This window comes from Bos taurus, chromosome 10 (assembly GCF_002263795.3).
Source record: "Bos taurus isolate L1 Dominette 01449 registration number 42190680 breed Hereford chromosome 10, ARS-UCD2.0, whole genome shotgun sequence".
NCBI lineage: Eukaryota > Metazoa > Chordata > Mammalia > Artiodactyla > Bovidae > Bos > Bos taurus.
The window spans coordinates 77,753,937-77,781,240 of NC_037337.1; the positions used below are offsets into that span (position 1 = coordinate 77,753,937).

At 37.4% G+C, this 27,304-nt stretch overlaps 1 protein-coding gene across 12 annotated transcripts in view; it reads left to right on the forward strand.

Annotated features, from left to right (window-relative positions):
• The window catches only part of FUT8 (fucosyltransferase 8), a 330,255-nt gene that overhangs the window by 246,035 nt on the left and 56,916 nt on the right, over positions 1–27,304 (forward strand). For all 12 annotated transcript variants that reach the window (XM_024997231.2, XM_005211923.5, XM_024997235.2 and 9 more), the window contains 1 exon segment: positions 18,318–18,555. In XM_024997231.2, the coding sequence (XP_024852999.1) occupies positions 18,318–18,555 (238 nt within the window).

Genomic DNA, 27,304 nt, shown 5'->3' on the forward strand with positions numbered 1-27,304 from the left:
ATAATGAAAAAAAATCCCAACCAATTACGAATTTTATGAACTTGACAAATACCACAAACACAAAATTCCAGAAAAACTAAAAATTTTTATTATCAGCCTGACACTTTATAATACTGTTTCCTCACATTTCTTAGCTGCATACTCTTTGATTACAGTTTGTCGTATTTTCTATAAAGTGAATTGACAATGATTTTGTAATATTTTTTATAAAGAGAATGGAAAGATTAAATCAGATTTTTGATCAACAAAATTTTGTTTTTAATTATTCATATTTGTGATATATAACCTTTGCAACTTAAAATACAGACATACCTCATGTTTGTAGTACTGCTATAAGCTAGTGCCCTACATAAAAGGGAATTTGTATAATTTTTATTTCATGTGATTCTCATCCAATAAAAAAGAATGAAACATATAGTTATTTTATGCTACAATTTTAACTGTATATGTTACAGTTTTGAGGTTATTAATAATAGAAGAGAACTTTTGTGTTGATTAGGCATCACTGAGAACTAACTCCACTTCTCCATGGGGCACATTCATATCACAATGCAACCTCCTGCCCTGTACCTATATTTATGTCACAAAAATAACTGCGCAAAAGCAACAATGAGCACATAAATACATACCTCTAAATCTAAACTAAATTAATTCCTTGCTTAATTTTCCCATAACAGGACCTCAGGAATGTTGAAGACCACTTTAGTTTCCTCCCAATATTGATACCAACACTGGGGAAGTGAGGTGAATGGGAGGGAGTTTCAAGTGGGCAGAGACAGCTGTCTTTCTCCCTGTGGACAGATTTTGCAAATTTTGACCAGTTGAACATACTGCACAAGTCCCCCTCCTCCCAGGGTTTGAAAGGATCTGTATAAATGAGGCTCCCTGAAGCATACATTTCAGTAAATCCACTGCACCCACAAGGAAGTCCTTCTCATTGAACTAGGAAGGAACCTGAAGTCACTTAGGGGTTTTCAGTCCTGCTCTGGACGTGAGATTACTCAAGAACACTTAATGGTAAGCAGCCTGAAAGAGAGAAAGGTGTTGCAAAATTAGATGAAAAGTGATAAATGCTGACCTTTAAGATTCAATGGGTTCTGTCTCAAGCACATAAATACAGTAAAAACTAGGTTGCTTGCAATTAAAATTTTGCTTTAATTTGATATTAGAACAGCAGCTTTCCATTAAAGAGCTATAACTTCTGACTAGAACATTCACTTTCATCTCCAGGACTCCCTAGAGTATGCAGCACTTTCTCTTATTGACAACCCCAGAATTATCAGTCTCTCTGTTCACTGACTGCTCACAATGTTTGTGAAGGGCAGCTGTGCTCTTGGTGTGAGTCCTGGTTATTGTAGACCAAAACTGAGCAACTTTTCCCCTTACTTTTTTGTTATGTCCAGTAGCCAATGGCACCCCACTCCAGTACTCTTGCCTGGAAAATCCCATGGATGAGGGAGCCTGGTGGGCTGCCGTCTATGGGGTTGCACAGAGTCGGACACGACTGAAGCGACTTAGCAGCAGCAGCAATAAGCCTCACTGCCCCTTCTCGTTCTCCCTTCTCATAATTGCTTAGCTCAGGATAGAATGCTGACTGAGAATCTAAGATCAAATAAGTCATAAATATGGCTCAGTGATGTCGTAAGAACATAAAACTACATATCTGTGTAATCAATTAAAATACCTATATCGGTTCAGTTCAGTCGCTCAGTCATGTCTGACTCTTTGCAACCTCATGAATTGCAGCGCACCAGGCCTTCCTGTCCATCACCAACTCCTGGAGTTCACCCAAATTCATGTGCATTGAGTCGGTGATGCCATCCAGCCATCTCATCCTTTGTCGTCCCCTTCTCCTCCTGCCCCAGCATCAAGGTCTTTTCCAATGAGTCAGTTCTTCGCATGAGGTGGCCAAAGTATTGGAGTTTCAGCCTCAGCATCAGTCCTTCCAATGAACACCCAGAATGGTCTCCTTTAGGATAGACTGGTTTGATCTCCTAGCAGTCCAAGGGACTCTCAAGAGTCTTCTCCAACACCACAGTTCAAAAGCATCAATTCTTCAGCTCTCAGTTTTCTTCACAGTCCTACTCTCACATCCATATATGACCACTGGAAAAACCATAGCCTTGACTAGACGGACCTTTGTTGGCAAAGTAATGTCTCTGCTTTTTAATGTGCTATCTATGTTGGTCACAACTTTCCTTCCAAGGAGTAAGCGTCTTTTAATTTCATGGCTGCAATCCTCATCTGCAGTGATTTTGGAGCCCCCAAAATTAAAGTCTGACAGTGTTTCCACTGTTTCTCCATCTATTTCCCATAAAGTGATGGGACCAGATGCCATGATCTTCGTTTTCTGAATGTTGAGCTTTAAGCCAACTTTTTCACTTTCCTCTTTCACTTTCATCAAGAGGCTTTTGAGTTCCTCTTCCCTTTCTGCCATAAGGGTGGTGTCATCTGCATATCTGAGGTTATTGATATTTCTCCCAGCAATCTTGATTCCAGCTTGTGCTTCTTCCAGCCCAGCGTTTCTCATAATGTACTCTGCATATAAGTTAAATAAGCAGGGTGACAATATACAGCCTTGACGTACTCCTTTTCCTATTTGGAACCAGTGTGCTGTTCCATGTCCAGTTCTAACTGTTGCTTCCTGACCTGCATATAGGTTTCCCAAGAGGCAGGTTAGGTGGTCTGGTATTCCCATCTTTTTCAGAATTTTCCACAGTTTATTGTCATCTACACTGTCAAAGGCTTTAGCATAGTCAGTGAAGCTGAAGTAGATGTTTTTCTGGAATTCTCTTGCTTTTTCTATGATCCAGCAGATATTGGCAATCTGATCTGTGGTTCCTCTGCCTTTTCTAAACCAGCTTGTCCATCTGGAATTTGTTGGTTCACATACTGTTGAAACCTAGCTTGAAGGATTTTGAGCATTACCTTGCTAGCAAAATTCAGACTTAAATTAAGAAAGTATGGAAAACTGCTAGGCCATTCAAATAGGACCTAAATCAGATCTCTTGTGATTATACAGTGGAAGTGACAAATACACCCTGAGCTGCCCATTATATCTATCATGCATCTTTGTTTCCAGCTGATAAAAGATGAATATCTTTTCCATTCCATCCAGTTTTCCATTTTGTTCTATACATAATAGAACAAGTCCTTCAGTATTCCAAGTACATTTATGGATTGTTGTTACCAAACTAAACATGGATCTGCTCACCTGACATGGAGCAAATCCATGTAGGGACGCTGGACTGTGGTGAAGAAAAGTACAGCATTCATCATAGGACACTAAGCAAGGAGAACAGACACCTCATGCTCAAAGGCCCGAACCCACCAGTGGTTTTCTGGGGAGCATTTTTAAAGGCAACATTTGGGGCATGGTTGCAGTTTGTGGACTTGCGTCTATTGGTTGGTGGTGAGGTGACAGGCTGATGTTTCAGGACTCTTAATCCTCAGTGATTCTAGCTAATCTAGGGTCTGTGTGCCTGTGGTCACCATCCTCCACCTGGGCGAGGGTCTTAGTTTTTGCCAAACAACTCAAACATATGCATCAGATTGCTATGTATATCCCCTGAGGAGGAACTAGGGCTCTGCTTAATAATCATTACTTTACTTGTTGCTTTTGCTTTATTTCTGCATTCCCTCATACTCTACTTAGTAACTGTTTTAAGTCTGTTCCTTGGGACTTAGAAGGCCTAGGAGTTGTTGTTTAGTTGCTAAGTCATCTCCAACTCTTCGGCAACCCCATGGTCTGCAGCCCGCCAGACTCCTCTGTTCATGGAATTCTCCCAGGCAGGAATACTGGAGTGACCATTTCCTTCTCCAGGGGATCTTCCCACCTAGGGGTCAAACCTGCTTCTCCTCCATTGGCAGGCACATTCTTTACCTCTAGCCCCAAGGCCTAGGAGACTAAAGCCTTTTTCTATAAACAAATGGGGGACAGAGAGGGGCTTTACTACCCAGGAGGACTCTGCAGGGTCCTACACAGTCCCCCTTTTATTTGATAATTCCTTAATCCCAAGGGAAACATGAGCGGGACAAGAAAAGAATACAGTTTTGGATAGAGAAGTTAATCATACTTTAGCAGGGAAACTTGGTTGTAGGGGCACTCAGTTTGACTAGGTAAAACTAGTCATCAGAAAGATGAGTCTGAATTTTAGCTACTCAGACATTAGGAAAATAATGATGCTGATTTAAGTAGAAAGTAATATGGGCATTAGAAAATCTCCTTAGGTTTATTGAAAGACTAAATCCATATGACTCACTAATGGTAGAACATCTCCAAAGTTTTATCAAAGTAGAATACAAAATAGAACAAGATATAATTTCTTATATCTTTATGACATGTATTCCTACCCATCTTGTTCGATGTTGCTTTTCCTTTAGCCACACTATTTTTGCAGATTTTGCAGGCCTAGACTAGAGGTCAGCAAAGTACTGCCCTCCAGCCAAATTCAGATCAACTGTTGCTGAGTCACTTCAGTTGTGTCCAACTCTTTGTGACCCCATGGACTGTAGCCCACCAGGCTTCTATGTCTGTGGGATTTTCCAGCAAGAATACTAGAGTGAGGTACTATCTCCTTCTTCAGGGGATTGTTTGCACTCAGGGACAGAACCCACAACTCCTGCGTTGACTGGCAGATTCTCTACCACTGAGCCACCAAGGAAGTCCCAATTTTTATTATATCTACCCTATTCCAGGTGAACATCATGAGAAATAGTTCCTCACTGCTCTCATCATGTGTCATAGTTGTAGAGACTGCACACACAGTGATGTCCTCCATGCCTGCCCTGCAATAAAAAGGGCACCCCTACCTCTCTCAACTGGTGTTACAGTTGCAGAGACTTTGGACAAAGCCTTGTTCACCATCACCACACTGCAATAATGGGGCAGTTCCTGTTTCCCTCCCATCTAGAGTAGAGAAAAGATTATGAAGAGAAGGGAGTTAGATAAACAGATTTCCTACAATCTGTGTTTAAAACCCTGGGAAGACCTCTAAAAGTGATCAGAATCAATATAGAAAAAGGTTTGAGAACTGAGCTCTGGTGTGGTAGCCATCAGGCTTCAAACTGGCCTCTGGGTAGTCCACAAGTGGAGCAGAACAAAACACTGAAAAGGCATTAACAATTAAATTGACATTTGAGCCACAGCTCATAAAGGTGAGCTTGGAGTCCAAAACAGTTTGCCTACTAAACTAGGTGATTTAAATAGCAGAGTCAGAACATAATACTCATCATCATACCAAGAACCAGGAAAACCATAATTCACATGACGGAAGATAATCAGCAGACATCACACTGAGATGACACAGATGTTGGAACTACCTGACAAGGATTTTAAAGATGCTATAGTAATGAAAATGCTCCAAAAAGCTATTACAGGCTCGAAACAAGTGAAAACATTTAAAGTCTCGGTAAAGAAATAGATTATATATAAAAAAAATCAAGTGGAAATTTTAGAACTGAAAAATATAATAACCTAAGTAAAAAACTGGCTCATTGTAGAATAGCAGTAACAGGGAAGAATGACTGCACTTTAAGTTAGACCAATAGAAATTATCCACTATGATGACAGAGAGAATAAAGATTTTTTAGAAAGTAAACAGGGCCTCAGGGACCTGTGGGCAATAACAGCGACAACAAAAATTGTACGTTTGTATCTTACGATTGAAGCAGTGATTTGAAAACTTCCTAAATTTGGTAAAGCCCTAAAGGGAAAAACCCAAAGTAATGTATTCCCAGACACTTCATAAGTAATTTGCTGAAAACTAAGACAAAGAGAAAATTCTTCAGAGCAACTAGAGAAAAGCATTTTATTAGCTACAATGCTTCTGAATCAGAAAACATGGAAGCTAGAAGTGGTAAGATATTTTTAAAGTGTCAAAATGAAAGAACTAACAACCCAGAATTCTTCATGCAGTTAAAATATAAGATGATGTAAAGACATTTTCAGATGAAGGAAAACTAAGAGAGTTTTTTGCCAGCAGACTTGCTCTAGAAAAGGAAATTCTTCAGACAGAAAATGATAACAGAAAGAAACTTGGACTGTCAGGAATTAAAAAAAAAAAGTACAAATGAGAGAGTGGATGTAGGGTAAATGACTGGTTTGCTCCCCTTATATTTGTAAAATGTTTGATGGTGAAAATCAAAATTTATAACATTGCCTATTATAGTTTTCAATGTATATAAAGGTAACTTTTTCTCATTCTCAGTTTTTCCTGAGGTATAAAGGTAATTTTTAAGAAAACTGTACCATAAAAGAGGAGCGATAAAGGGAGCTAAAAGTTAGTAGGATTTCTGCATTCCACTTGAAATAGTAAAATGTTGGTATGAGTAGACTATAATAAACTCTGTGTACATAAACTATAATACCCAGTGCTGCTATTTAAAATACTCTATGACAAGATGTACTTTAAAAAAAAAAACAACACTATAGACAAGTCAATATTGAATACTAAAAGAGGTTCAGAGCATGCACAGGAAAGCAGAAATAGGTGTTGGATTTTGTCAAGTGCTTCTTCATACTAATTAGTGTTAATTAAACTATTAATGGTTATATTGAGTCAATTTGGAATACTTAACCAGCTTTGCTTTCCTAGAATAACCCTACTTGGTCATGATATATATATGTGTGTGTGTGTGTGTGTGTGTGTGTGTGTGTGTGGATAAATGATAAAAAATATTTTGAAATATTAATATTTAATATAAATAGAATCATACAATATGTGACCTGTCTGCTTCTTTCACTTGGCATAATATTTTCAAGTTTCATACATGCTGTAGCTTGTTTTAGTACTTCATTCCTTGTATGGATATTCCAGTATTTGTCCATTCATTTGTTGATGGACCTTTGGGCTGTTTCTGCCTTTTGTTATTTGAGTACTGCTAAGACATGCCTCTACATGTATTTGTTTGAGTATCAGTTTTCAGTTCTTTGAGAATATACTTATGAGTGGGCAGTTGATTTTTGAGAGGGGTGCAGAAGCAGTTCAAGGTAGGAAGCATAGTCTTTTCAATGAATGATGTTGAAATATTGGACACCTCATAAGCAAAAAATCACCCTTGACCTAAACCTCACACTCTACTTAAAATTACTTAACTCAAAATGGATAGTAAATCTGACAGATAAAATAAATGTGATATGTCAAACTATAAAGCTTTCTATATGTGAAACTATAAAAAAAAACTTAGGAATAAATCTTTATAACTTAGGCTAAAAAGTTCTTAAACATGACACCAAAATGGTTCATAAAAGAAAAAGAAATAAAGCGGACTTTATAAAAATTAAAAACTTTTGATCTGGGAATGTGACCCTTGAAAGAAGATGAAAAGGCAAGCCATAGACTAGGAGGAAGTTTGCAAATCACATGTCCAAGAAAGGTCTTGTATCCAGAATGTATTAAGAACATTCTAATGTCAATAATCAGAAACAGTTCAGTTTAAAAAAATGGGTAAAAGTTTTGGACAAGTTTACCAAAGAGTAAATATGAATGACAAATAAGCACATTAAAAGGTGTTTAAATCATTAACTATTTTTAAAAATGCAACTTAACAATACAATGAGATACCATTACATACCTATCAGAATGGCTAAACTAATGCTGAGCAGCTAGCCCTCTCATAGATTCTTCATGGGAATGTAAAATGGTAGAACCATTCTGGGAAACAGTTTGACTGTAAACTTAAACTTGACCTTATCGTGTGATTCAGCAATCATACTGCTGTACACTCATCCTAGAGAAATGAAAACTCATGGACACACAAAAATGTATATACTCACATACACGGCAACTTAACTGTAATGATCAAACCTTGAAAACAACCCACATGTCTTTCAGTGGGTAAATTAACTGTGGTACATTCCACATAACAGAATACTACTCAGCAATAAAAGAGAATGAACTATTGATGCACACAGTAACTTGGATGGATCGCAAGAGCGTTATGCTAAGTGATAAAAAGAGATCATTGGTTCTGGAGATTAAGGTTTGAAGAAGGGTGTGACTCTAAAGGGGATAATGTACAAGGATTTTTTTGTGTTGATGAAACAGTTTGTGTACTGATAATGGTAGTAGTTACATGAGTCTGTGTAGGTTTTGAAAGTACTACACCAAAAAACAAATAAACAAACAAAAAAGGTGTGCATGTAAAAACCAGTGGAACCAAATAATATCTGTTTTTGTTGTTATTCAGTCGCTCAGTTGTGTCTGACTTTGCAACCCCATGGACTGCGGCATGCCAGGCTCCTATGTTTTTCACTGTCTCCCGCAATTTGCTCAAACTCATGTCCATTGAGCCAGTGATGCCATCCAACCATCTCATCCTCTGTCACCCTCTTCTGCTGTCCTCAATCTTTCCCAGCATCAGGGTCTTTTTTCAGTGAGCTGGCTTTTCACATCAGGTGGCCAAAGTGTTCGACGTGTGAGTCCTTCCAATGAATATTAAGGTTGATTTCCTTTAGGATTGACTAGTTTGACCTTGCAGTCCAAGGGACTCTCAAGAGTCTTCTCTGGCACCACGGTTCGAAAGCATCAATTCTTCAGTGCTCAGCTTTCTTTATGGTCCAGCTCTCACATCCATATATGGGAAAAACCATAGCTTTGACTTTATGGACCTTTGTCAACAAAATGATGTCTCTGTTTTCTAATATGCTATCTAGGTTTGTCATAGCTTTTCTTCCAAGGAGCTAGCATATTTTAATTTCAGGGACCATCTGCAATGACTTGGGAGGCCAAGTAAATAAAGTCTGTCACTGTTTCCATTTTTTCCCATTTTCCCCCCATCTATTTCCCATGAAGTGATGGGACCAGATGCCGTGATCTTAGTTTTCTGAATGTTGAGCTTTAAGCCAAATTTTCACTCTCCTCTTTCACTTTCATTAAGAGGCTCTTTTAGTTCCTCTTTTCTTTCTGCCAGTAGGGTGGTGTCATCTGATATCTGAGGTTATTGATATTTCTCCCCGCAATCTTGATTCCAGCTTATGCTTCATCCAGCCTGGCATTTTGCATGATGTACTCTGCATGTAAGTTAAATAAGCAGGGTGACAATATACAGCCTTGATGTACTCCTTTCCCAATTTGGAACCAGTCTGTTGTTCATGTGCGGTTCTAACTGTTGCTTCTTGACCTTCGTACAGGTTTCTCAGGAGGCATGTAAGGTGGTCTGGTATTCCTGTCTCTCTTAAAAATCTATTTTGTAGTTAATAATGTTGTTTAACATCAGTTTCCTGATGTTGATAATCAGGAATTCGGTGTTGTGGTTAAATAAGATGTTTTCTTTGAGGAAAGCTGTGTGGAAGGTTCACAGTAACTACTTTTTTTGCAATCTATTGTGAGTCTTAAATTATTTACAAATAAACATCAAAAGATGTAGAGTTAAAGATTTTCAAAAGTAAAGAAAATAACATGAATTGGTTAGAGCACTGTTATACTGAGGCAGTGAGAAAAGTGATCTAAAGAGGTTTTTTAATTAAAATAATAATAGCTAAGGATTTCAAAGAAATTTTAATCTGCTAATAGTAGATTCTCAGTGCTTGGCCAGCTACATGGAAAAGTGGGACAAAGCCTCTATCCAGGAGAAGTAGTAGCAAGATTTGACGTCTGGTTTAATTATTGTTGATGGTTTGATTTAAAAATCAGTGAGGGACAAGTGCTGTAAGTATCGTTTCTACCCTGAAGAATGGCATTTTGCAGAATGTACAGTGTTAAGTTATTCTTTTATTTAAAACAAAACAAAGCCTTTGCACAAGAACAAAATTCCAGCTACTGTTTCTCTTTTGTGTCTGCTAATCTATTTTAGTTTTGAATACTATATAAGACACAGCTAACCTTTCTGGAGCTTGCCTTTATTTTTATCCTTCTTTCCCCTTCTTCCCTCCTCTTTTCCCTCTCCTACCCCATTCCCTCAGCCCTGTATATACCCTCCTTCTCTCTTCCCTCCCTCTCTCTCCTCTCTCTTCCCTTCTCCTTTTCTCTTCCCCCTTTCACATACTACTGCCTTCTCCCTCTTTTTCCCCCCTTCCCTCTTTTTTTTTTTTGTAGAGACTATCTGCCAGTATGAGGAAAGCCCCATAAGTCTTGTTAAGTAAAATAATGGTGGATGGAAGGGCTTTCCGAAATTCGACCTTAATTTTGTAAAGCGTGCTAGTTTTAACCTGACCAGTTCAATTGGTTCTGAGACCTGGGAATCAAGCTGTCAACTTAGGAAGAAATATTGAAGGTACTTGAGGAAATTCATTTTCTATGCATTCATGTAGGATTGGCAGAATCAGGCTCCTCAGATAACAACTTTTCCTCTCTAGCCTTGGAGGGAGTTGTGTTTACATTCGATTTTGAATGAGTGAATTAAGCGTGGATGCATCTCATTCCTTCTGTCTTTCCTCTGTGGCCCTATGGAAGCAGACAGTGTTCCTAAGGTTGCTCTGGTGTACCGAACTTGACACAGAGGTCTTTTAGGGACTACCTGGAATACCCAGAGGTGACAGAACACTGTCTCAGAGACTATCAGTGGAAGAAATTCTCCACTTTGTTGCTTTCTACTGGATCTATAGAATTTCCATCTTTTTAAAGATGATTTTCAGACATTCAATAGAGATTTCTAGGCAAAGGGCAAAAGTTTAAAAAATGCATTTAAAGTAAGCCAGTTACTGGCTTTACTTATCAAGAAGAGCTTTTCTCTTCTATAACCATGTAATAACTACCTACCTTTTGCTTCAATCCATCAGGATAACAGTCTGTAAACTATGTATCTTGATCTGTTACTCTTAAAACATTATGAAATACCCACAGGGAAATTGATTTCCTGAAGCACTGGGTAGCCTACTTGTGAGTAAGCTAGTTTTTTCCTTACTATTAATATTTACAACAGATTGTTCTTCTCTGTGTGTGTGAGCTCAGTCCTTTCCAACTCTTTTCAGGCATATAGAGCATAGCCCTCCAAGATCTTCTGTCCATGGAATTTTCCAGGCAAGAATACTGGAGAGGGTTGCAATTTCCTACTCCAGGGGATCTTCCCTACCCAGGGATCAAACCCATGTCTCCTGCATTGGCAGGCATCTAGAGGTGTGAAAAGCACACCTTAATACTACTTTAACTTTGCTATGAAAATATTCTTAATACGTTAAAAGACAATGATTTCCGGTGTTCGCTTTTGAAAATGAGAATGCTTTTTAACTTTCTCTTTCATGGTTAACTATGCCCAGAGTCTTTATTTTAATTACCACTATGCAGTACTTTAATTCCACTGTTAGCTTCATTACGTTCTCTGCTTTGGTTTCTGAAAATAATTTTAGAGAAATAAAACCAAATTGTTCCAATACAATGAAGTGTTTTTACCACACTATTAATGAATCTTTTCTTCATTACCACCACAAACCTAGATGTTGCGAATGTTTTTAAATAAGCAAATTAAAAACTATTTTGTATTGTGATTATAGTAAACAAAGAGCACAATAAAATTTAACTTACCTGACTCAATTCTCTAGTTTTTACTGACCTTTCTTTATTGGAAATAGCTATCTGTCATTCAGTTCCTCCCTATGGAAGTAATGTTATTAGAGAGAAACTGGAAGGATTCCCAGGGTTTTGATTCTTAAGTGTAAGACTTGAAACTGTAAAACTAATAGAAGAAAAAAGAGGGGAAAAGCTCTTTGACATTGGTCTTGGCAGTGATTTTTTTCAGATATGACACCATAAGCCTAAGAAACAACAACAAATCAATAATGAGACTATATAAAACTAAACTTCTGCACATCAGAAGACATACGAGGAGTCTACAGGTATATGCAAAGGTGCTCAATATTCCTAATCATTAGGAAAATGCAAGTCAAAACCACGATAAGCCAAATCACCTTATAATTGTTAGAATGGCTATAATCAAGAAAGACAAAAGATAGTAAATGTTATGGAGTATGTGGAGAAAAGAAAACCTTTATACCCATCCCTGTTGGTGGAAATGTAAATTGGTAGAGCCATTATGGAAAACAAGATGTTCTTCAAAAAATTAAAAATAGAACTACCATATGACTCCAGCAATCCCACTTCTGAGTATGTATCTGAAGAAAATAAAATCAGTGTCTCAAAGAGATACTTGTACACACATGTTCATTTCATCATTATTCACAGTAGCCAAGATATAGAAACAACCTATGGTTCTGTCAGTGGATGAAGGGATAGAGAAAGTGTGTGTGTGTACAAACAGCAATGGAATGTTATTCAGCCATAGTTAAAAAGAGAAAAGCTTGCTATTTACAACAACATGGAAGAACCTGGAGGACACTATGGTAAATGAAATTTGACACACAAAGACAAATACTGCGAATACTCACATATATGAGCAATCTAAAAAACTCAAATTCATGCAAGCAGAGAGTGGAACAGTAGTTACCAAGGTCAGGAAGGTGGGGAAAATGGAGATGTTCACCAGATGGTACAAAGGTTCAGTTACGTGGGATGAACAGTTTCTAAAGAGTTAATGCACAGCATGGTAACTGTAGTTGTTAATAACAAAAAAGGAATACATTTGAATCAGTTCTAATGAGGTGGATGAAACTGGAGCCTATTATACAGAGTGAAGTAAGCCAGAAGGAAAAACACCAATACAGTATACTAACGCATATATATGGAATTTAGAAAGATGGTAACAATAACCCGGTGCACGAGACAGCAAAAGAGACACTGATGTATAGAACAGTCTTATGGACTCTGTGGGAGAGGGAGAGGGTGGGAAGATTTGGGAGAATGGCATTGAAACATGTAAAATATCATGTAGGAAACGAGTTGCCAGTCCAGGTTCGATGCACGATGCTGGATGCTTGGGGCTGGTGCACTGGGACGGCCCAGAGGGATGGTATGGGGAGGGAGGAGGGAGGAGGGTTCGGGATGGGGAACACATGTATACCTGTGGCGGATTCATTTTGATATTTGGCAAAACTAATACAATTATGTAAAGTTTAACAATAAAATAAAATTAGAAAAAAAAAACAACAAAGGCAAAAAAAAAAAAATAATAACACTGTATTGTGTACTTGAAATTTGCTAAGAGAGTTGATCTTAACTGTTCTCCTCACCAAAAACCAAATTATAACTGTGTGAGATGATGAATATGTTAATTAGTTTAACTTTGGTGATCATTTCAGTTTTTACATATTTTAAAGCAGCCTATTGTACACCTTAAATATATTCAGTTCTTATTTGTCAAGTAGACATTCATAAAGCTGAGAAAACAATGACCAGCGAAGTGCTGTGAGCCCACCCTTTCCACTGCATCTTTTGTTGAAGGCTTCATGGGGAGGGGACAAATAAGAGCACCGAGCGATGGGTCAAGACCTGAATTATAAATTTTGGCTTGCCACCTGTTAGTATATTTTTGTGACAATGGATTTGACATCACCTTTGTCTTGTACATGCAGTCCTGTTGAACTAACAGTTAGTGAGCACTTACTCTTTGCAAGAGATGCCTGGAGATATTTATATCCAGTTTATATTGACTAAATGCTTTTGTTTGTTGTTGATTTAGCCTTTTTCTTCAGTGTTTTGGTCCAGGAAATTACACTGTGACTGGAAAGTTTTCCTCTGAAGAGGCTTTTATTTGTATAGAAAAATCTAAATAATCTTGGCAAAGGTTTTATCTGTGATTTAAAAGCCATAGAATTGATACTGTTTTGTAATATTACATCAATTCTCGATTACTACTAATTTATTAAGTGAAGGAAGTAGAAATCTCTCAATGCTAGCAGTGCCTAAGTTATATAATAATGCTTATGGTTTACTAGTTAATTCAAAATTATTCTTTTTTTTAGCAAAATAGAAATTGATCTGGCTTCCTAATTAAACTGGCTCTTCACATCCCAGAGTGACTATTTTTGTGTTGTAACCCAAGTAAATCAAGTATTTTAGCATTTGATGGTGCCTTTAGTGAATTAGTAATCATTTAGGCTTAAGAGATGCTGCTTCCTTTAATATATTGTATTAGTTAGAGGAATATTGATTTAAATATGCTTCCCAATGTTTATTTACAGGACAGTGAAAGCAAATGCAGATTTCAGTTCTGTTGAGATAGGGTCATTCTTAGAAACTAACAGTGTCAGAAGAAATGCCTCAGGTAGTGTTTAAAAAAAAAAAAAAAAAGAGCTGAACAAAAGGAATACAGAAGAACTCTGTTTTATCTCAAGTCCTTATTTCTTATATGTACTATGGTGACAGCTTTACTGCAGAATTATAACTGTAAAATTGTTACATAACATTGTTAGCTGATAAGGGCCTGTGATTGGGCCACCTCATAGCACTAAATACAAATAGAACAGCATTTATCCAGTGCGAAGTAATGTCTCTTGAGATTATGAGGATAAATGAGATAGTATGTTTGAATTAGCTTTGAGTGTATACATGTGTTTTAGTCTCATATTATCTCTGAGATAGAAGGAGGTGAGCAGGGAGCAGTTATGGGGAGAGGTAATTTTTATCTCAATTATACATTACCAAATTGAAGCAAAAAATCACAAAACTGAATTCATAACAGAGCTTGAATTAGGAAAAAAACTTGTATCTTAAACCTCTCTGTAGTTCTTCAAGTAGAACACGATATCTTAAGTAATTTTGAAAAATTTACCTCCTATTCTAAAACTTAAATAGCATCACCATTGAAAGAAGCAAGAATACATGTGTCTGTTGATGAGTCTGACTTTAAGAAGACCTGGTATACAAAACCCTACATTTTAAATATAATTTATAGAGTTTGTAAAGTAATTTCACTTTGCCCTTCACAATTATTCTTTGCATTATGGACTATCATTGAATAATGGAAAAAGTACATTTACTTAGCATTTCAAAAACACAATAAATTATATGTTAAAGGTTTATTTTAAATGCAGTTTTATTCATAACCCTTTCAGTCCAACTGAAAGTGATTTTTCTGTTCCTTAATTCCTTGTTTACCATGATCTTAAAACATTTAAATTGTCTACTATTGTGGTTATTTATGTGTAGAATTTCTTATTCTATTGGATTGTCATACATATCCCATGTTTCCTTGTATACATTTAGTGCTTAATAAATATTTATTAAATGAACAAAGTTTCACCTATACTTGATCACTCAGTGATAATCAAGGCAAAAGGAGGGAGAAGTAAGACTATCTCCCAGGGGACTTATGGGGGAACATTTTCATTCTATATTTCCCCATCTCCCACTCACCAACAAGAATTGCTTCTTAGTGAGCCTCTATCTGCTGGAAGTGTATCATATTCCAAGTGTGTGTATGTGGTGTGTGTGTGAGAGAGAGAGAGAGAGAGAGAGAGAGAAAGGGAGCTAGGGAGGGAATGAGAGAGGGAGAGATGAGTGGAGGGAGCAGCGTAAAACCATAAGGAGGGGAAAAAGCAAAAGAATTACAGCGTAGAACAGAATTATCTGCCTGCATTTTGGCATTTCTAGTAGAGAAATATAGAAGAGAGTGCATTAGGCACACAAGAAGCAAACAAAAAACAGATTTTATCATCAGAAATAGCTACCCTGATAAAATGATAACATGATTAAAGTAAAGCTTTTAGTAATGAAGCCCTTCTCTATATTCTTGCTTACGAATAATACAGACACACTTCAAGTGTTTTGCAGACATCACCAGAAAAGTCTAAAATGAGGATCAGTGGTAACTGACAAAGTCTGTTTGGTAAGAAATTTGGAGATTATGTATATGAATGTATGTATGTATAACAATGGCTCTGTTTCACGTTTATAGAATTCCATAAATCTCTGTTGCTACTTCGTAACAGTGGTGGATAACAAAGACTTAGCTCTGATGATGGGTTTTCTTATATAAGGTTCCTTTCCATTAGAATAAGTCCCTATCCATCTCAGAGTTGTTGCTTTGTTTACCTATTATATATCTGCCTTTTTTTTCCCCTAGATATTAGAACATAAACTTTTTCTGTTTCTTGCTATCTCTCTCTTTTTTATGAATATTTTATGAATAAGACCCTTTGAATTTTGCAGACTTTTAAATATCATTTTGGTTAAAAAAAAAATGGGCTATAGCTCTGAGTCTTTTCAGTGTTTTGTCTAACTATTATCATTCCAAACAGCCATTCATTTTCTCTTATCACTCTCTGCCTTAGAGTCTTCCATTGGTTACGCGTATATGTAGACCTTTCTCATTCCAGAACCAAACATAATAGACTTTTTTCCTTTTCTCTGTGTTATCTTTGACATTACAGAAAGATTTAATATATTCTGTCACCAGCTTACTTGGAGACACATTAAGACTCTTGAAATACGCTTCATTTCATAAATTATCCTCTTTTCCTTAGACTTCAGTTCTTGAAACATTGGGTTCTAATTAAACTCTTAAGAAATACAGGTGTATTTTTTAATGTAGATGTGAGTCTTCTTTTCAGCAAAAAAAATCTACAGTTTGAAAACTAAACATCAGATGTTTTAATTATTGTATTTCTTTACTCTCTTTTTTCCTTAAAAAAAATTAAAACTAATATAAGATATAATACGGAAAACTGGTTGTGAGGTATGTGGGATCTCTGTACTAACTTTGCAATAATTCTGTACATCTCAAAGCAGTTGTAAAAGAAAATGTTTATTGAAAAATATGTGAAGGACATTTCCATTCATATGAATTTCAGGAATATTCAGGGTGTTTTATTTGTTACAAATCATGAAAAACCTAACAAATGTCAATACTCTTTGCACTCTTAACTGTTGAATTAATAATAAAGCTTTGGATCAGTTTGAGAACATTATTTACTCCCAGATCCTTGTATAATATTGTAAGAGAGTAAATGATGAATTGGTCTCCCAACATCAGACCCCCTCTGTTCCTCTCAAATCTTCCGTGGCTGAAGTGGGAATCTTTACAGCCTGAGGAGTCTGTCCTTGAGTTCAGTCTCAAGCGAAGAGAATCAGCCGCTCTAGAACTTGATTGAGGAAACAGCATTGACCACATCTTGCTGAATTTTATTTGGGCTTTCTTGAATTCTTAAGGGCTCTAACTCTTTACAAGACTCTTGATGATATAGGTTCTTCTTTGATCTGAAAGGACTAGCGTACAGTGGCACATCTGAATATGAAAGATAATTCTGAAAGTAATTGTGTGTTGCATTTTCCCTTCTCAGCTTTTTTTTTCCCCCGAATCATTTTATAGCCTAATCATCCTAGCTTTTGTTTCTAGGGCTCTACTTGACATGACAAGTGTGATGATGACATGACAAGATGATGTCCCTAGAAAATAGTTGTAGATTTGTGGTTTGGCAACTGCTTTATTAAAGGCTGATATAAATTGAGAACTGATTACCTTGCTTATTGCTATGTGGAAGAAAAGATGCTGTTCCTAAAAGTACCCGTTCTTTCTCTCCCGGACCTGCAGACAGAACAGCTTGAAAATTTTCTCAGGCTAAGGAGTCCTTGTCAAAACAGATTTTTATTTGAAGAACTAAGCTGCCTAGGGTATTTACAGATAGCCCAAATGAAATACGATGGGGTTGATACCTTAGAATGGGAAAAAAGAATTTTTCACATTTGCTTAACCCCACTGGACCCCACTGGACCCATTGTTAGATAATACAAATAATATTAAAGTGTTTTAACCACTTGCTAGTCATATTAAAGTATGTAAATAAGAAAAAATGGATAGCCTTATTAAAAATTGGCATAACACATTCTCAATATATCTGATATAAAGCATGTTCTACATTTTATTTTGAAAATTACCAGTAGCATCAGTTTTGTTTTCTTAAAGTCCTATGACTGATATTTTTTAACTGTTGAACTCATATCCTTTTACAGTATTCAGTGACTTTACTTCCAAAGTCCATTTTGTTAGTGACATCTTGAAATCTGGAATAGGTAGAATTATTAGATAAATTATAGTTTTTCCTTTAAGATAATTTGAGTTTCATCTGTGAAGGTAATAAGCTCAGAATGCTGAAGTGCAGCTGGAGTAAATGAACTATTTTGCTCCTTTTATAAAGATTTCAATGTGTGCAACTTTGAATTCAAAGAGAATCATACTTGCATGTTCCGAGTGATAGAGAAGTGAAAGAGTATTATTATTTTTTTTATGTAACTGCTTAATTTCACATTTGTTGGTGATGTTTCTGAAGTAACTGGTCTTTTTCACTGCCATCTCCCAAAGTATGCACATAAAATTTTCAGTGGATTCTGTGAAATCTAATCTTAAAAACTAAATGCCTTGCTTAATAAGATATACTGGACTGGTCCTGGCTTATTATATTGATTTTTGACAGTTGCCACCTATAAAGAGGAGTTAACCTCTCCATACAGTTTATTGTTGCCTTTGTTTCTCTTCCTTACTGACAGAATCCCAAGGACTGCAGCAAAGCCAAGAAGCTGGTGTGTAATATCAACAAAGGCTGTGGCTATGGCTGTCAACTCCATCATGTGGTCTACTGCTTCATGATTGCATATGGCACCCAGCGAACACTCATCTTGGAATCTCACAATTGGCGCTATGCTACTGGAGGATGGGAAACTGTGTTTAGACCTGTAAGTGAGACCTGCACAGACAGATCTGGTGTCTCCACTGGACACTGGTCAGGTAAGAAGCCTGTGCAACTTGTCATCTCTCTGTGTTGAACTACTGCATAACCAAGTTATCGGATTTCTACTTACAACCTTATGGATCTTAGTATTTTTCCTCTGCATTGTGAATACCATACATTATCCAGATAAAATCTAGAATAGTAATATTTTATTCACAAAGTGTTTCATAATAAATGTCTTATTTTTTGGCCACACCACCCAGCATGCAGGAATCTTAGTTCCCCAACCAGGAATTGAACCTGTGCCCTCTGCCATGGAAGTGCAGAGTCCTAATCACTGGATTACCAGGGAATTCCCTCATGATCAGTTTCATCTCTAATGTTCATTTTTATCTGGATCTAGCAAAATCACTAAGTTTTTTCAAGGAACATAATTTATTCTTTCAATGATGATGATGTACCTTCTCTTTTTGGGGTGGTTTCACATTATTGTACTCATTTGATCCTTGGAATTATAACATAGATTGCTGGTTCTCAGACTTCAGCATGCATGAGAATTATCTGGAAAGCTTATTAAAATACTATTTTCTGATTCAGTAAGCCTGAGACAGGGCCTAAAATTTGTATTTCTGACAAAGTTTCCAGGTTCAGGGACCATACTATGACAACCACCTCGACAGTGAAGGTACCTTTATCTCCATTCTATAGTTGAGGACAATGAAGCCTAATTTGTTTATGTGATTTTAATTTTATTCAGGAAACATTTAATGAGGAACAGTATGTTTAAGGTACAATGCTAGGCATGAGAAGAGATGCAAAGATGAGCAAGAAATTTCTCTCCGAGGACTTGGTGATAGAAGGGATAGAGTATAGATAGAGTTTCTTGCCACTAGTCTTTTATTTTTTCTACAGTGATGATCTTTAAATAAGGTCCAAAGTTGGGCTGCCTTTGTTAAAATCTTTGCTGTATCTTTTTGTAATCTTGGGCAAGTAAACTTAACCTAGGCCTTCATTTCCTCATCCGTAAAATGAAGAGTAACAATTTACTTACCTCTTTGAGTTGTTGATAGGATTAAGTGCACTAATATGTATAATGCACTTAGCACAGTACCTGACATATAAGCTCAAGTAATTGTTAGATGTCTTTAATAGCCTATATTCATTGAGGGCCAACAGTGTGACATATACGGAACTAAGTGATTAGGTGAAATGCGTAGTAAGTCACTATGCTATCTCTGCACTCACATCTTATGAGAAGTCCAGTATTTTTCAAAATGCTGAGGCATTTCAGTTAATGTAATTTCTTATGGAGCTGAGCACCTTTTTTTCACACTTTAAAACACTAGATGTGAAATAAGGAGCTATGGCATTGGCAAAGTGAGTAACTTTAGTTCCTTTGTTTCTTTTTGCCTCCTTTGGGAAATACAGGTAATAATTCACAGAAATGTCAAGGAAGTTAATTGGGTAATTTCTTCTATAAAATGCTTTAAGTTGCTCTATAAAATGTCCTTTATGGATTTAAAGTATCATCTTGTGATATGAATTTTGTCTTCTCTAGGAGCCTTATTCTGTATATCAGCATTTGTTTTTTCTTTGTAGCTCACTTCAAATTTTAAAGTGAACCCCTTAATCTAAAACTTAGCTGAGCTTTAGTTTAAGGTTTCCTCTTCCATTGATCCGGCCTCTCAGGTCATCAGTGGTAAAGAATCTGCCTGCCAGTGCAGGAGACACAGGAGACATTCAATCCCTTGGAGGAGAAGATGGCAACCCACTCCAGTATTCTTGCCTGGAAAATCCCATGACAGAGGAGCCTGGCGGGCTTCAGTCCATGGAGTCACAAAGAGTCGGACATGACTGAGCAACTGAACACACACGCACTTCCATTGATCTGGTCTGTGGTTTATAGCTGGTACAAAAGGATTAGGTGTCAAGGTTAGGGAGATACAGAAAAAGCAACTCTTAACAGTCTCACTGTGGCTAACTTTTCATTTTGTGTACTTAGTTCAGTTTCAAGCTTCTTTGATTGTGGAAGCATATAGCCTTCAAAGAATAAGTTTCAGTATTTCAAAAGAGAGATAACTTTATAAGTAGTAGTCAGTTAATAAAAAAAGTTAAAAGTTAGCCTCACTAGACTTACCAATTTGGTATATAGGTTGGCTATGCCAATATGCTACAAGTAGTTATTTGGTTTGTTTGATTATAATCCTTCCTTATATATTTTGTAGTATGTAGTGGCAACTATTGGAGAAGGCAATGGCACCCCACTCCAGTACTCTTGCCCGGAAAATCCCATGGACGGAGGAGCCTGGTAGACTGCAGTCCATGGGGTCACGAAGAGTCGGACACTTTTGAGCGACTTCACTTTCACTTCTCACTTTCATGCACTGGAGAAGGAAATGGCAACCCACTTCAGTGTTCTTGCTAGGAGAATCCCAGGGACGGCGGAGCCTGGTGGGCTGCTGTCTGTGGGGTCGCACAGAGTCGGACACGACTGAAGCGACTTAGCAGCAGCAGCAGCAGTGGCAACTACAGAACATGAAGGCTAAAAATATAAAATATGGAGAAGGGAATGGCAACCCACTCCAGTATTATTGCCTGGAGAATTCCGTGGACAGAGGAGCCTGGTGTGCTACAGTCCATGGGGTCGCAAAGAATTGGACATGACTGAGTGATTGAAACTTTCCCTTTACTTTGAACAATACCTGTTATAGTAGACATGATATTATTGGAAAAGAGTCAATTGTATTTTTATGCATCTAAAAAACAGCAGTTAGAAAATGTAATTACTTTTGCACACAAAATATAATATTCTCAGGAATAATAATTAACAAAAACTAAGGATGACTGTTACACTGGAAATTATAAAGTGCTACAGACAGCCAATAAATACAACCAAAATAAATGGAAAAAAATATATATATATATAAAATAGACAACTAATGAGAACTTACTGTATAGCATATGGAAATCTACTTAATGCTCTCTGGTGATGTAAATGGGAAGGAAGTCCAAAAAAGGGGGTTATATATCCACATATGGCTGATCACTGTGCTGTACAGCAGAAAATAACATTGTAAAGCAACTGTATGCCAATAAAATATTTTTATGAAAAGGCTTGAATTTGAAACATTCAGAATTTCTTCATGTTACAGTTAAACAGATTTTCAAAATCATCCTTACTTTTTTTATGTGGACTCTTAAGACCTGGTAGATACTAAGTGGCTTATCCACAATCACACAGCTTATAAATGACAGAACTCTGGTTAATACATTCACTCTACCTACCTCCAGTCTAAGTCCTTCCTAGCACACTATCGTAAAATGCCTTACCTAGCAGAATAATGATTAAAAGCGTAAAACAGTCTTTAATGTCTGGGAACTAGATAATATGATGAATTTAGTAACTCTATCCTCTTTTCTCCCTCTATCCTGTAACTTTTCCTGAATCTTTCATACAATTTTAGGTACTGAAGAGTTACCAATGGTATTTTCTTCTTAGTCATTTGCTGTCCCCGATTAAAGAAATCATTTCATCGTGGTATCATAGAATTATAATTTTAATTAAATATATCTTTGCTTTTTCACTACAGATACTGTATAAAATCATACTCTTTCTTCATGCTAATGAATTAACCTACGCCTGTTGGACACCTTTAATTAAACTAGTAGTTATTTTCAATGTTCTTTCAGAATTCATTATAAGTAAAATAATTTAGATGCTAATCTTATATCCAAAGGAAGAGGCTTATTTTAGAACTTGGAATACTTTAATTTTTATGAAAGTATGATTGCCATCACTTCTATGTCTGTTTATATACACTATCTATATATGTACCTTTTGAAGAAACCTATTTCTAGAATTGGAGAAATCAGAATGAATTTTAATAAGCTCTTTGACATTAATCCTTCAGTTAACCATAAGTCAACTAAATCTGTTATTGTTCTGACTTGTACAAAGATTTTTAGGATATTATGACACGACTGCCATGAAATTATTACTGTTTGTACCTAGTTGACACAAAGTGCCTGCAGGTGGAATTTAGTGATTTCTGTGCAAATATGTCACCAGTATAGGAATTAGTATGCACATTTGATCATTTGAATAGCCAAATCATAGCCCGTTGTAAGTTCAATTCTTTGTTTTTCTCCTTCATTTTTTTATATTTGTGTATGAAACCATACCATTTCTGTCCTTTATCGAGCCCATCGTTGCATGAAATGTTCCTTTGGTATCTCTGATTTTCTTGAAGAGGTCTCTAGTCCTTCCCATTCTGTTGTTCTCCTCTTATTTCTTTGCACTGATCACTGAAGAAGGCTTTCTTATCTCTTCTTGCTATTCTTTGGAACTCTGCATTCAGATGTTTATATCTTTCCTTTTCTCCTTTGCTTTTCGCTTCTCTTCTTTTCACAGCTATTTGTAAGGCCTCCCCAGATAGCCATTTTGCTTTGTTGCATTTCTTTTCCATGGGGATGGTCTTGATCCCTGTCTCCTGTACAATGTCACGAACCTCATTCCATAGCTCATTAGGCACTCTATCAGATCTAGGCCCTTAAATCTATTTCTCACTTCCACTGTATAATCATGAGGGATTTGATTTAGGTCGTACCTGAATGGTCTAGTGGTTTTCCCTACTTTCTTCAATTCAAGTCTGAATTTGGCAATAAGGAGTTCATGGTCTAAGCCACAGTCAGCTCCTGGTTTTGTTTTTGCTGACTGTATAGAGCTTCTCTATCTTTGGCTGCAAAGAATAGAATCAATCTGATTTCGGTGTTGACCATCTGGTGATGTCCATGTATAGAGTCTTCTCTTGTGTTGTTGGAAGAGGGTGTTTGCTATGGCCAGTGCATTTTCTTGGCAAAACTCTATTAGTCTTTGCCCTGCTTCATTCCGTATTCCAAGGCCAAATTTGCCTGTTACTCCAGGTGTTTCTTGACTTCCTGCTTTTGCATTCCAGTCCCCTATAATGAAAAGGACATCTTTTTTGGGTGTTAGTTCTAAAAGGTCTTGTAGGTCTTCATAGAACCATTCAAATTCAGCTTCTTCAGCATTACTGGTTGGGGCATAGACTTGGATTACTGTGATATTGAATGGTTTGCCTTGGAAACGAACAGAGATCATTGTGTCGTTTTTGAGATTGCATCCAAGTACTGCATTTCGGACTCTTTGTTGACCATGATGGCTACTCCATTTCTTCTGTGGGATTCCTGCCCACAGTAGTAGATATAATGGTCATCTGAGTTAAATTCACCCATTCCAGTCCATTTCAGTTCGCTGATTCCTAGAATGTCAACATTCACTCTTGCCATCTCTTATTTGACCACTTCCAATCTGCCTTGATTCATGGACCTGACATTCCAGGTTCCTATGCAATATTGTTCTTTACAGCATCAGAGCTTGCTTCTATCACCAGTCACATCCACAGCTGGGTATTCTTTTTGCTTTGGCTCCATCCCTTCATTCTTTCTGGAGTTATTTCTCCCCTGATCTCCAGTAGCATATTGGGCACCTACTGACCTGGGGAGTTTCTCTTTCAGTACCCTATCATTTTGCCTTTTCATACTGTTCATGGGGTTCTCAAGGCAAGAATACTGAAGTGGTTTGCCATTCCCTTCTCCAGTGGACCACATTCTGTCAGATCTCTCCACCATGACCCGCCCATCTTGGGTTGCCCCACGGACATGGCTTAGTTTCATTGAGTTTGACAAGGCTGTGGTCCTAGTGTGATTAGATTGACTAGTTTTCTGTGAGTATGGTTTCAGTGTGTCTGGCCTCTGATGCCCTCTTGCAACACCTACCGTCTTACTTGGGTTTCACATAACAGAAGCAGAAGATATTAAGAAGAGATGGCAAAAATACATAGAAGAACTGTACAAAAAAGATCTTCATGACCCAGATAATCACGATGGTGTGATCACTCACCTAGAGCCAGACATCCTGGAATGTGAAGTCAAGTGGGCCTTAGAAAGCATTGCTACGAACAAAGCTAGTGGAGGTGATGGAATTCCAGCTGAGCTATTCCAAATCCTGAAAGATGATGCTGTGAAAGTGCTGCACTCAATATGCCAGCAAATTTGGAAAACTCAGCAGTGGCCACAGGACTGGAAAAGGTCAGTTTTCATTCCAATCCCAAAGAAAGGCAATGCCAAAGAATGCTCAAACTACTGCACAATTGCACTCATCTCACACACTACTAAAGTAATGCTCAAAATTCTCCAGGCCAGGCTTCAGCAATATGTGAACTGTGAACTTCCTCATGTTCAAGCTGGTTTTAGAAAAGGCAGAGGAACCAGAGACCAAATTGCCAACATCTGCTGGATCATGGAAAAAGCAAGAGAGTTCCAGAAAAACATCTATTTCTGCTTTATTGACTATGCAAAGCCTTTGACTGTGCAGATCACAAGAAACTGTGGAAAATTCTGAAAGAGATGGGACTACCAGAACACCTGATCTGCCTCTAAAGAAATTTGTATGCAGGTCAGGAAGCAACAGTTAGAACTGGACATGGAACAACAGACTGGTTCCAAATAGGAAAAGGAGTACGTCAAGGCTGTATATTATCACCCTGTTTATTTAACTTATATGCAGAGTACATCATGAGAAACGCTGGACTGGAAGAAACACAAGCTGGAATCAAGATTGCCAGGAGAAATATCAGTCACCTCAGATATGCAGATGACACCACCCTTATGGCAGAAAGTGAAGAGGAACTTTAGCCTCGTGATGAAAGTGAAAGTGGAGAGTGAAAAATTTGGCTTAAAGCTCAACATTCAGAAAATGAAGATCATGGCATCCGGTCCCATCACTTCATGGGAAATAGATGGGGAAACAGTGGAAACAGTGTCAGACTTTATTTTTATGGGCTCCAAAATCACTGCAGATGGGGATTGCAGCCATGAAATTAAAAGATGCTTACTCCTTGGAAGGAAAGTTGTGACCAACCTAGATAGCATATTCAAAAGCAGAGACATTACTTTGCCAACAAATGTTCGTCTAATCAAGGCTATGGTTTTTCCTGTGGTCATGTATGGATGTGAGAGTTGGACTGTGAAGAAGGCTGAGCGCCGAAGAATTGATGCTTTTGAACTGTGGTGTTGGAGAAGACTCTTGAGAGTCCCTTGGACTGCAAGGAGATCCAACCAGTCTATTCTAAAGGAGATGAGCCCTGGGATTTCTTTGGGAGAAATGATGCTAAAGCTGAAACTCCAATACTTTGGCCACCTCGTGCGAAGAGTTGACTCATTGGAAAAGACTCTGATGCTGGGAGGGATTGGGGGCAAGAGGAGAAGGGGGCGACAGAGGATGAGATGGCTGGATGGCATCACTGACTCGATGGGCATGAGTCTTCGTGAACTCCGGGAGTTGGTGATGGACAGGGAGGCCTGGCATGCTGCGTTTCATGGGGTCACAAAGAGTCGGACACGACTGAGCGACTGATCTGATCTGATCTGATGAAACCATATCCTTTGTAGTAAAATGCTGCTGTTTAGTTGCTAAGTTGTTTTTGACTCTGTGACCCCCATGGACTATAGCCTGCCAAGCTCCTCTGTCTGTGGGATTTCCCAGGCAAGATCCTGTAGTAGGTTGCCATTTCCTTCTCCAAAAATTTGGTTTAGTGAAGCAGGATATAAAAATTATGCTTCCAATTGAAAATAATAATCTTTCTTTGGTACCTACAACTGTCATGTCGGTTCTAAAGTTGTTGATAAAATGGTCAGATATTTTTCTGTATTTAAAAATGTTTCCTAAACCTGAACTAACTACATATAATAGGCTTGATTCTTCCAAATAGATTTCTTATGATAATTTAGAATGGGAATCTTGGAATTTAATAGTTTGAAGTATCTTTCAACAGTAATTGATTTGTTAAATTTTGTTGACTGTTTTAGGCTATGTATAACTTCCGGTTTCCAAGATACTTTTGTAGTTGCTATTTACTCTTGAATACATTGATTTAGCAGTAGGGAACTTAAACCATTTAAACTCAGTCCTCCATTATTTTTTTCCCTTCATATTCAGATTAGCAGTTAAACCATTTGGGTGTTTTGCATTTCCTTCTCTTGTCTTTCATTGTCATAAATTGAACTGAATTACTTAATTTGATAAATCTAATTGAAAAACTTTCTTTTAAATGAAAATAATGATTAGTAAGAAACAGTGCTTATAAATATGAAAAAATTTAATGCCCTAGAGGTATCTGATTTAAGGGTATGTTTAGATAGATTGCTGCTTGCTTGAAAAAGTAGGCTTTAAGCTCAACATTCAGAAAACTAAGATCATGGCATCTGGTCCCATCGCTTCATGGCAAATAGATGGGGAAAGAGTAGAAACGGTGTCTGACTTTATTTGTGGGGGCTCCAAAATCACTGCAGATGGTGACTGCAGCCATGAAATTAAAAGACACTCCTTGGAAGGAAAGTTGTGACCAACCTAGATAGCATGTTCAAAAGCAGAGACATTACTTGGCCAACAAAGGTCCATCTAGTCAAGGCTATGGTTTTTCCTGTGGTCATGTATGGATGTTAGAGTTGGACTGTGAAGAAAACTGAGTGCTGAAGAATTGATACTTTTGAACTGTGGTGTTGGAGAAGACTCTTGAGAGTCCCTTGGACAGCAAGGACTGCATACTCTCTGGTCAGCCTGGGGGAAAGGCAGACAACTAGAACAAACAACTAAAATTTATTGTGACATGGGAAAGTCCATAGTCCTCTAAAGTACATACCTAATAATGTGTATTTGGGGTTCTTCTGCCTAAGGCCCCTTACCTTGTGCTCAGTCCTCTCCGACTCTTTGTGACCCCACGGACT